At 37.6% G+C, this 12211-nt stretch overlaps 1 protein-coding gene across 24 annotated transcripts in view; it reads right to left on the reverse strand.

Annotated features, from left to right (window-relative positions):
• Positions 1–12211, reverse strand: part of ppfia2 (PTPRF interacting protein alpha 2) — a 159047-nt gene that overhangs the window by 30833 nt on the left and 116003 nt on the right. For all 24 annotated transcript variants that reach the window (XR_006250735.1, XM_043237619.1, XM_043237620.1 and 21 more), the window contains 4 exons: positions 10299–10400; positions 5618–5782; positions 5066–5140; positions 1316–1423 (listed from right to left, as the gene is read on the reverse strand). Coding sequence is in view for 23 of the 24 variants with exons in the window: in XM_043237619.1 (XP_043093554.1) it covers positions 1316–1423; positions 5066–5140; positions 5618–5782; positions 10299–10400 (450 nt within the window). In the remaining variant the exon portion in view is untranslated. The remainder of the gene's footprint in view (positions 1–1315; positions 1424–5065; positions 5141–5617; positions 5783–10298; positions 10401–12211) is intronic.

A 12211-nucleotide genomic window follows, 5' to 3' on the forward strand; every position in this document is an offset into this window, starting at 1 on the left:
ACATTCTGGGGACACATACATTACACGTTAAAAAAAAGAAAGAAGAAAAAATAGATTTTCTGAAGCTCCAGGGTGTAAGGTTTTCAGTTACTTCGATCGTTCATTCACTGAAACTGTCATTTAGCGCAGTGCTCTTTATTTGGACTGTTGAATTCCCAGCATGCACGTTTGTGTCTGTTCAGTCTAATTGCTTTCTCAGCGTGCGAAACAGAGGCTGAGCAGATCTTTCCTCTGCCATGCCTAAAATAAAGATTTTTGTCACATATTCACACTAAATCTTGACACGTCTTATGCCGCACTAAAATTAGACTTAACATCCTGTTTAATTTATGGTGCAGACACCCAGACAGAAGGGTGATAAAATCATTTGCAGAGCACACAGAATTTACTCCGTCAAAGCTGTGAAGCCACGAGAGATCGACACGACTTCACCAGAAAAGATGGTTCTGGGATCGTAAATAGACGAGAATGACAAGACAAAGAATAGTCACGGTTTATTCTGGAGCGGCTGTGGGGCCTGATAATGACTCACTCTCACTTTTTCACTCCCTCTCACGGTCTCTTTCTTTCTTTTTCTGTCTTTTTTTTTTGTCTGTTTGAGAGGGTCAGATACGTTTGTTACTTACAGGCAAAGCCAGTGACCTCTGGTTGGTCAGTGGGAGCCATGCATCAGTGCCTGAGGCCCTGGATATCTATCGAGCATCATGAGAGATTAATTTGGCCAATTGAGATATACTGTCAAAGTGCCAACTTTTATCTTTTACAAGGCCACGTATTCCTGCCGTCACTGTCGCCGTTCCGGCACAATCTAATGCTGCACACGGCGCCCACCGCTGACAGCAAGAGGACGACGGCTCTCCTCTCATCCTGTTATCTTTTCATCAGGAGTATGAGGCAAGATGCCGCTACGACCGGTTTAAAGGCGCATTAAATGTGATTTAGACTCAGTCTGACAGGATGAGTCGTGTGTAGACTGTATAGACTGATTTTATTTTACGCATCTGTGTTCAAGAGTCTTTCTTTCCCTGATTTCGATTGTACATCATAATAAATCACTTCTTGTCACCGGTTTGGTAAGACAATGTATCCTAGGAAATTAATAAGTTAATCAGCAAGCAAGCATTGACAAAAAAAAATTGACAGCAAATTCAGCCTCGGCTGTAAATAAATAAAATTTTTAAACGTATTCTACTTTAAGTTGTATTGTAACAAGAATCTTACCTACCCAAACTTTTGAATGTTAGTGTACTCTTATCATTCACGAACCAAAATCTGAGTGTTAACCTCTCTGAAGCGGTTTAGAGCTTGAGCCCACCTTGCCATGGACTTTCTGAGCATCTGTCCCCTCCAACAAGTCCTCTGCCCCTTCTCCTGACGCCACCTTCCTCTGAATGTGGGCATTCTGCTCTCTTAAGGCCACAATCTGCAAAAGCGCAACATAGAGAGATTTAATGGCAACTAAAACCCAGCAATACTGAAATCAGTTGTTTGATGGGACACCTTATGCCAAATAATATACCAAACAGTAAAGACATAATACAAGCATATATAATCCAGACATAGATGTTACTGGTCCAATAAATCTTTAAATAGTCATATCTATAAGCAACATCAAATATTACTGATGCTATTTTTTTATACTTGTATATTTTATACTTTATTTGTATCACTTGGAAGCAACAAACATTTCCAATGTCTTAATTTGTTTTTATTTGTATTTGAGTTTTTATTAAAGTTCAAACTGAATATCCATACTTTTTGATGGGCAGACCAAATCATATTTTCTCGGTGTGTACAGTATGTTCTTCTAGAGTGACTTTTGTATGATGTTCATACATAATTCATACATAACTTGAAACTGCAAGTATACAAAAAACTGCATCATAAATCAAACTTAGACAGGTTTGCTTCATACGTGTAGCACATCAACAGCAAGCACGGTCACTTTTCCATCAGTTTTTAATTGAGAGTGTTCAATATCAAAAGGCACGTTGTGCTATAGCTCTCCTTCTGACAGGAATTATTGAGCAGCAGCGGGAATGTTGAAAACGGGCGCCTCTAACTGATCATTTAACAACCGACCTCAACTATTTGTTACAGCTGCCAGCAACAACTATACTGGATATAACTTCACAATATAGAAGTCTTAAAGGCACAGGAGCAGAATTGTCTGATTATTAGACAGAAAATGGGAAATGATTATGAAATACCAAATATATAATACGCACACATGCTTGTGTATGTGCTTTAAAAATGTTATATAGCACAAATTAATCGCATTGTGATGATCACATGAAAAGTAACAAGCGACAGCTTCACAATGTGTCACAACTGTAAATGTGATCCGTTCTTAATCGTGTGAAGGAAAGTTGGCAAAAGAGTCAATAGTTTAAAAAAAGTATAACACTATAGACCTATTCTCTATTAGTACTTATAAAGCACATATTCTGCACGGGCATATTAGACAAGCGTAATCTTACAGTTAATAACCAGCAAATTTGTAATTTTTAGAGGAAAAGTGGTCTGTTAAATAGTGTGAATTAGACCTTAAAATAAAGTGTGATCAAAAGCTTCAAATATACATATTTCTCTTACACACATACACTTATTGTTCAGAACACATGGATTCATCCACTGGTGTCGTATCGGTTCGTTCTAATTAGAAAAGAGTTTTACAAGGAACCAGTTTTGTACGAATTTATACGATCTGATTAATGTGGAAATATACTATTTTTAGAACAATATGTATGAAGGTCCACCCTTAACCCCACTTCTAAACATGAACATCAGTGGATAACAAACAGATGAAAAATATGAAGAAAGGCCCGACGCTGTAAAAAAAGGTTTTGGAGTACAAGAAAATACTATTTGGGCCTACTTATACTTCAAGATTTTATACCTAATTCAAAGTGTTAACCTGCCATTTCTTAATAATTATTTGCAAATTTACTAGCGATTTCTGAATTAAAACAGTTTGAAAGTAAATCCTAAGCCACATTGTTTGCAGTGCATTTATCTGGGATGACATGCATGAGAGAATTTTCATTTTTGGGGCGAAATATCGGCATAAAAGGCTTACATTTTGACATGTTCACAACAGCAGCCCAAGACAATAAATAATACTGATCATTTAAAAAACATAATTACAGAATAATCTTTCATTCAAAAAAATATTTTATGCAACAATATATGCCACTGTTGATGTTCATGTTTATCCCATGGTAGTTTATATATACACCTCAGTACTCAAATGATTACTAAATCAAATACAAATACTTTTTTACTACACTGACCGCCACTATATCTTACGCTATAATGTAATTTATGAAATGCTGTATATCTGGACCAGCACAAAACTGCCACAGCCCAATAAATGTAAAACTGCAGCGCATACAAATATAGCAGCAGAAGTTGCTGACCGTGGCCGCTGGCATATGCTCCCTAATAAAACAACCTAGTATTCTTCAAGGAGCATCTCTAAAGCAGGTTATCTGACTGATGAGCCCTGTCACACACACACACACACACACACACACACACACACACACAAATTGTGTTCTCTCCAGGCTAAAGGGCACTGGGAGATTATTCCACACACCCATGTCGAGACGCTCTGTCCGCTGTGAGTTCAGAGGAAGCGGGATAGATGGATGGATATAAGGAAGACATCCGCTTCCCTTTGGTTTATCGCCGCTCGCCACGCATTCCTTTAATGAGGCGGCAATTAAGGGGCTTCGCGCTTTTGAAGGCTCAGAAAGGGAATTGTCTGCCGTTTTTCGGGGGCCCCCGAAGATCAAACAATCCCACACCTTCTGACTCCACAAAGAGCCGGAATATTGAGTCAACTTGCAAATGAAGGTAAATGAGAAGTGGAGGCCCAATGAAAGCGAGCATGTCCGCTTTGATGTCGTTCATTTGGCCTCATCAAAGCCGAGCGCGTACGAGACCGGGCCGTGCCTGAAATGCTGGTTTGTTTCAAACAGGAGACAACTACTTCAGACAAACCCGATTCATCCTCGCGACGCTGCTGAATGCGTGTCGTGTAAAACAACCCTGAGAGATTAACGTACACTTGAAATAGAAATGGTTCAGTTATACATATGCAGAAATGAAGCACTCATAAGACAAAGATTGCCTTTAATATTCTCGTGGCTTTATAAAATTGATGTCACGTGGACTATTTGAACGACGTTCTAGGCCTTGAAAGGGTTAGTTGCACTGCTGTCTATCCAGGATCAGAAATATCTTTCTTTGTATATATGGTTTTTTTCCACTGCGCACATTTCAGACACTGCTTACCCAGACAAAACAGATATTAAATAATCTTATGCACGCGCTTAGCTTTAATAAGTGCAGTGTGACATCTGTGCTTCTTCAGTCTGGAAAAGCACCAGCCAAACATTCAACTTTCTCTGCCATTCGCTAAGATGTCCTTTTATAGCATCAACGAACAGCTATTCAAAAGCAGGAGGTTTTGAATGAGCACTATTAATAATACATAAACATTTTCAGGGAAGTAACCTTATGCAGCTTAAATGGCTGGATAAAATTTAAAAGCAGCCTCAACATGTTTTTTTTTAATACCCAGAGACAGAATTCATAGAAAATCGTTTACTTTACATATAGTGTAATTTATTTGAGATGTTATTCCAGATAGCCCACCCGCCTCTCTATTTATCTGAAAACCTTATTTATGAGACCTTATGAGTGTCAATTCAGAAACAGAGATATTATAACACACAGCAGATCTCTCAGTGCAGTCAAAAGTACTACACACCCACATTTCATATCTCTTAAACTGAAAAAAAAAAAAGTTATTTGGCTCTTGTCGAGAAGTTTGAAGCTCTTTCAGCTAGAACAGCACCATCTGGTCTGCCAATACTAGAATAAACACTAAAATACACAATGTACTATTTGCTCTGTTGCATTTCACACTACTAAGATCAAGCAAAAACAACACATTAACAGCAACAAATAAACATATAGCATGATTATTAAGTATAATTAACTCCGTTTGGGTGCTGACTCCTGTATGATCACGCAAGTCAGATCATTTGTGCCTCACCTCCTGATTGGCTGCGGCCAACTCCTCCTCCAATGCGGAGACCCTCTCTAGTGACACCCGCAACCTCTCTCGTACCTGAACAAAAAAAAAAAAAAAAATAGTCCTGTTTGATCGCCGGCATGAATTCAGTGGGTTCGTTCCTTCATCACTGGACAGTCAGTGGTCACTAAAACTGTGGTCCCATAAATCATGAGCAATTTCCTGCCATCTGTTACCTAACGCCTTATAAATGACACTGTCTGCAGAAGGCCGCAGAATGGATTACTGCTGGATGAACCGCCACACAAGGGCTTAATCCATAAATAAAACACCACTGGATGAAGGAAAGGAGAGGTGGCGTTTAATAAATGTACTCCCACCTAACCGTACCAAAACCAGGACAGAAAACGGTTAAATATATTGGTTACTAAGACTGGTTGGCCTATATGGATTATATAGGTTCAACAGGAGATGTGTCACATATGAATTTATACTAGCACATTTCTATCTTGCAAACGCACTGTGTTTTCGACGATAACAAGAACCTCATCAGTTGTTGATTTCAGGGTTTACCTTCTCATCCAGGGCTTTGTGGTGCTCAAAGAGGGACTTGAGGGCTTTGAGGACCTCCACCTCACTGGAGACCCCAGATGGAGACTGGGCTTGTCGTTTGACCACCGTCATGCGCAGGGAACGCTCATGTCTAGAAACCAAACACTCCAAATGCTCCAACAGCAGCTGTGGAACATATCACGAGTAAATTTAATCACAATCATCCATACTACTATAAACATTAGAATTAAACCAAATGGAAAATGCTAACTAAACCTAAAACCAAAATTAATACTAGTTTAAAAGATTAACCCCCAGTTTCAGACAAGGTTTAAGCTAGTCCCAGATTTAAAAGCATGTTCAACTGAAAATATCTTGCTCTGATATTTCTTAAATTCTGTCAGTGCCCTTTTTCTGTCTCAATATGCACACGTGTAAGGCATTTTTATAAAAGTTGTTTAAATAATTTAACTGAAGACTAGTCCTGGTTTAAGCCTGTGAAACCGGGCCTAAATATGGCTTTATGTAAGTAATAAAAGCTAAAATTAACTAATGAAGATATATATATATATATATATATATATATATATATATATATATATATATACAAATCTTAAAACTAAAGCTGAAATCTAAAACTTTAAATTTAAAGCTCAAACAGAAATGAAATCTAAAATATAAATCCATTTAATAATTAATATACTGAACCTAAATATAATGGCAAAATACAAAAAACAAACAAAAAACTAAAGTTAAATGTAAAAATTAAGATTAAACTAAATCTCAAGACAAAGTAAAAAAAAAAACAGAGAATGCTCTAAAACTAATGTAGTCTAATGTAGTCTAAATCTAATACTAATTACAAAACTGCACTGAAATCTGAAACTAAAACTGAAATGAAATGAAATAGAAATTCTGTAGTTTATATAAAACTGAAATGTTTTTTGGTTATGCCACCAAACCCTTAAGCGTATTCTTCACATGAAAATTAATGGCACGTGTCTAACACACCATTTTGTCTTTTCTCGTTCTACAAGGGAACCCTTTCAGATGGATAACAACATTACACACAAGAAAAGCCATTACATTACTTGAAACAATAAAGCAGACACAACAAATTGAAACCCCCTGGACCCGGCACAAAGGAGATTATGTTAATGTGGTTACTCTCTGCTCTGGTACATGGCATAAAAAATCAATTCGGCCCCAAAGTCCCAAGGACACTGTGAAGAGAGAGAGAGAGAGAGAGAACGTCTGGCTTTGGATGAGTGGAGTGGACTAGATAGACGATTATAGATGGCTAGACAAAAGAAAAGGTGTTTGTGTTGTTTTGAGAACCTGCTGAACTGCATCTAAAGCCGGATGCAGGATATTCCTGCTCGATACCTTAGACTTCCTACCATTAAAGTGCTGCAATGCTTGATGCTCAGAAGACAAGGCACAAAGAAACTAGACCCTACCGCTCACTTTGCAGGTGTTCAGCGGCCAACTGAGAAGCCTCTTAGCATACTGCAAGCTAATTGTGTGCCCAAGGAATGCTATTCAATGCTAGCGTTCATTTTGCAAGAGTCAGAAAGGATTATTAAACATCTGTCTCAGTACATTTATTCCAAACATTATCATATAATTAGATGAAATTCCTGATTTGCTGATTATTAATAGTTAGTGGAGTAGTTGTTAAGTTTAGATATTAGTTTAGATATTTAGGTCATGTAAAATAAGGCATTTTAGAAATGAATATTTTTATTCAAGGATGTGTTAAATTGAAAAAAAAGTGACAGTAAAGATTTTTTGAAAAGATTGCTGTTTTGAATATGCTGTTCTTTAACTTTTTATTTGTTAAAGAATCCTGTAAAAAGTTTCCAGCATTGATAAATCTGAAGGATCATGTGACATTGTAGACTGGATTAATGGCTGATAAATATGCAAATTATAGTAATATTACACATCATGAACGGCAGTGTAGATAAATCTAGCTAAAATGTTAAAACGAAATCTAAATGAAATAAAAAATAATTACTACATGATCAAAAACTAAAATGAAATATAAAACTTTTAAAGTATAAATACTAAAACTAAGCTTATGCCTATACTTAAACAAAAAATAAATTTATAACTAAAACTAAAGTTAAAAGCTCAAACTAAAAGCTAAAACTAAAAACAAACGTCAAAATAAAATGTACACTAAAGCTAAAACTAAAATTAAACTCAAAACTGATCTAATCTTAAGCTGAAACTAAAGCTAGACAAAAATACAAAGCAAAAGCAAAAGAATATTAAGCATGCTTCGTTTCACAAGTTTACAATTTTCGAAGTAGGGAGTTGAACTTCAAGTGGAGTCTCCAAGCATGTAAGCTGGAAACTCAGACTTCTCCAGCTGAATGTTAGGCAGCAGCACATGTATCTGCCTGAGGGCTGTACTGGTTGTACTGTAGCAGTGCTGCTCTAGAGACCTATAGAGAAGCTGACCTTTCTATTTCTGCTCGGTTCCTTGCTCCCTCATTCATAACCCTCGGTCTATGCCAGCCTCTGTCTTTCCCAGCGCCAGCTCAGCACTAAAACAACCCTATAGCCGGATGATGCAGGTTAGGTTTCTCTCTCTCCCTCTGATTGTGTCTGTTTTGGTGGATCAGATTCACACCGGTGCCGTCAGCAGACACAGCCATTAGCTAATACATGAATCAATATATGTACAGTAACATTATGTGTCATTTTACTTGAAAGTCCTTCCTGTACATTTCTATCTATGCTTTGGTTTTTTTTCATACTGAAATCAGTGTCATTCTTCTGTAATATTTGCATTATTTGATGGCATGACCACATCTTACTTCTCTCATATGTGATCTTATCTTTTTTTTCACTGCACTTGTTTTTGATTGTTTGACATCATTTGATGTTGTATGACTGTTTTAAACAAATGTTTTACTAGTAAAGAAATGGAATGGAAAAGGGTTAGTTCAGAGCTTCCTGACCCTCCATAGACTGCAATGCAACTGAAATGTTCCCAGATCCATAAACATAGTAAGGACATCAGCAAAAAAGGTTCATGTGTCATCAGTGACTTAAATTTTGTGTGCAAAGAAAACCAAGAATTGTTAAATAAACTGTTATTTTTGTTTTCTTTGCGCAAAAATGGTATTCTCTCAGCTTCGCAAAATTGAAATTAAGCCACTGATGTCACATGGACTGTTTTACTTTATATATTTACTATGTTTCTGGATCTGAGAACATTTCAGTTGTGTTGCTGTCTATGAAAGGTCAGAAAACTCTCAGATTCGTCAAAAATCATCACAGTTGTAATGTTTTAACCTTAAATCTGATAAAGACACCAATAATAAGTGCTCTAAAAGGTTTTATTCTACATAATTGTAGTCGACCCCCTCATAGTGATATAATGTGACCTTATTTTTATCAAATAATTAGCAATAAGACACATCTTAACTTCATTGCAAGAGTAGACAGCGGTCCAAATGGCACTTAAAGTGAAAATGAATGGCCAAAAAGTCTCTGTAGCGTTCACAACGTTGATCTACACTGGCAGGGAGAAGTGAAAATCAGACATACTGATTTCATTGTCAAGAAAATGTTTTCTTTATAAGTAATTTATAAGTGCAATATAAGTATAATTTATAAGGCTTTTTTGTTTATAGTAAACATTGTGTAAAATCAAATCAAATTATAATAAAAATAGCAAGCAAAAAGTGCATCTTGAGCAGTTTAGAAATGTTACATCTGTTCAAGTTTATATCACCTCAACCCTTATATCACCTTGTCAATAACTGTCTGATTGATTTTAGTACGACAGCTAATAGCGATATTATCAGGGCCTAATAAACTTTTAGGGAATGCTGCTAGTATTCAAACTAGGACGCGGACTTATTATTAAGATATGACCTTTTCCGCAATGACTGATGCATTGCAGAGTCAACAACAGTCTCTGTAGACCAGCTTTGGGTTAAATACTTTACTCACGGTCACATTAGCTGCTCCCTGTTTAAGATCAGAAACTCTGCTGGAAATGCCGCTTCCTGAGTCTGTTGCTAATCTCACTCGACCTGTCCTCTTTTTCATTCCACGATGCCCCTTATCCTCCGCGATCTATGCTCCCCTCTGGTTTTTAATATCCTCCAGTATCCTCAATTCCATAATTGACTCTTCAAACGTTTGGCTGTGGCTAAGTAACATAAGTAATTAATTGAATTGCTGCATGGAGGCTGGCGTGCCGGGCTGCTTTTACACGGTGAATCAGGCAAGCACTGAGGGGTGCAGGAAAAGAATGGAGGTGAAAATGAAGCAGAAGAAGTGAGAATGACTACTTTCTTGCGAAACGAAAGTGATAGCCAAAGAGCTTGGTCTTGTCAGACGTTTTGGCAGCTTCTCTGCATTCAATGCAAAAGCTAAGAGACAATTTTATTGAAGAACGCCAGCCTGTTATCTCACCCCTACAAGGATGAAGCTATCGCTCAGCAGTCATCTCATCACAATAAAGTCCCCAGGAAAGGTAGCGAGAACGTTGTGATTCAGTTTAAAGCAGCTACAAACATCCCCACTCCAACAAAACATCATGAATTTGACGCATGAGTCATTGGGTGGGCATCTGTTAATTTTTTTGGCTTTTTTGTAAGCAAGTACATCTCAGTTGACAGTCGAGGAGCGCAATCTGTTCTTTGAAGTGCCTGGAAGACACAGTGTGCGAACTCACTCTGGTGTTGTTCCTCTCGGCCTTCAGTTCTGAAATCTCCTCCTCCTTCTCCAGCAGCTGTTCCCTGCAGGCGTTCAACTCTTTCGTCAAGGCGGCAAACTCCTGCAAGACACCAAACAGACATTTTAACATCACATGCACTGACTGAAGGGAAGGGGGTTTGCTAAAGGACAATACAAAATATACAATACAAGGCAAGTGTGAGACTGGAGTGGGTTTGAAATAAACTCTGTGTGTTTCCATCACCCTGTTTTTAAGCGCATTCAAAAACGAGTAATGTAAACACCAAATTTAGAATAAAAATCCCTTATTTCATAAAAACAAATCTTTTTTTGACTAGATTAATGCAAATAATGGAATATGGAAACACAAAAAGTTACGTGATTTTGGGCTATAGGACGGGAAAATCTAACCAGCAGATCAATCTTGTTCCACAGTGTATGAAATGTTATTTTGTTCATTTTGAAATGTCCGAACAAAGTCTGCCATCAAAGTGTTTCTGTATAACTGCCTCCCAGAACTGTTACACGACTGCGTTCCCAAACACCAGGCATCCAACGCCGAAAGCAATGACCTCCTTTATTTTGTTTTGTAATTTATTATATATGAAAATTATTATATTCAGTGGCTTATACTGCTTTTCTTAGTGATATTTAGTGCCAGTTTAAAAATGTTTTTATGCGATATTCCAATTTTGCGAATAAGTTCATTTCGCAACTTTGGATGGAAACCAGGGAGCAGGAGCTGACTTTCCTGTCCTGCAGTATTTGAGCAGCCATATAAAATAATATACCAGTATTATTTTAACCAGCTGTAGTCATCCAGGAGCCAGGTTGGCTAGTTAGAAACTGTGCTGTTCTCAGGGTTGCCGTCATAAGTAAAAGTATTACAGACAGTACTTGTGGAGCATTAAGAAGTAATACAATACAGTATCTACGACAAAAAGACCGGATTTTGGGAACAGCTATGAACTGTTGTGGCCCAGTATTTTCCAGCAAATGTCACGGCTGGAAAGAAATGACAATAATGTAGATGTTTTCACTTCTAGGAAAGCAAAATCCAACATGAGTAAAAGGTACAGATTCAATGTACTTGTGGTAATCTAAATTCAGCACTACTAAGAGGATTTCAGGAATGGTATGAATGGGGTTGGGAATTGACTAAGGCTTGTATATGGAGTATGACGCAAGTGGTGATGCAATTGTTTTCACATGGTACGTTTAGGTGCCTCAATAAGCAGATGTGAAAAACAACCCTATAACCTCAACTAAAACTTTGGTAAGCGTTTGATAATAAGCACAATGAATCATCCCAGGGACAGGCAGAAGTAAAAAAAGGACAATGAATCATTCCAGAGCACACCCGAGTCAAAATTATGCAGGATTATTCTATACCATGACATTAAGTGACAAAAATATTTACAGTAACAGTAGCCTCCACCTCATTCTCTCAACTTTGACTGAGTGGGCTAAAATGTGCTCACTTCTTGAATCTAATGGCCATCACAATGCACATGATGGATGGGGGTGCAGCCAGAATATAAAGAAAACCGCTACGTCTACATAAATCTGTCTGGCAGTTGACTGAAGGCAAGGATCAGAGGTGTTATTTAAATTGGCAAGAGTTTAAATCAATTGTCGATTGATAAACATGAACTTGGTGGATGATGACAAGCCCCTCTCGCTTCCAACAGACAGGAGGGATTGGGATCATGCAAAGGTAGATGTCTAGGACAATTTCTCACCGGGGTCTTGATCTAAGCTTGTTCTGTGCTGCAAGACGCGTTCAATAATTGAAAAGGACTCAATCCAGCTGGCCATCAAAAACCCCAGTAGAAGTCTTGTGGTAGCTAGAGAGGTTAACTCACGCTATAAAATACTGTAGTTGTCCTATATGTACTGTAACCTCTTGCT

Source organism: Puntigrus tetrazona, chromosome 4 (genome assembly GCF_018831695.1).
Source record: "Puntigrus tetrazona isolate hp1 chromosome 4, ASM1883169v1, whole genome shotgun sequence".
NCBI classification, from domain to species: Eukaryota; Metazoa; Chordata; class Actinopteri; order Cypriniformes; family Cyprinidae; genus Puntigrus; species Puntigrus tetrazona.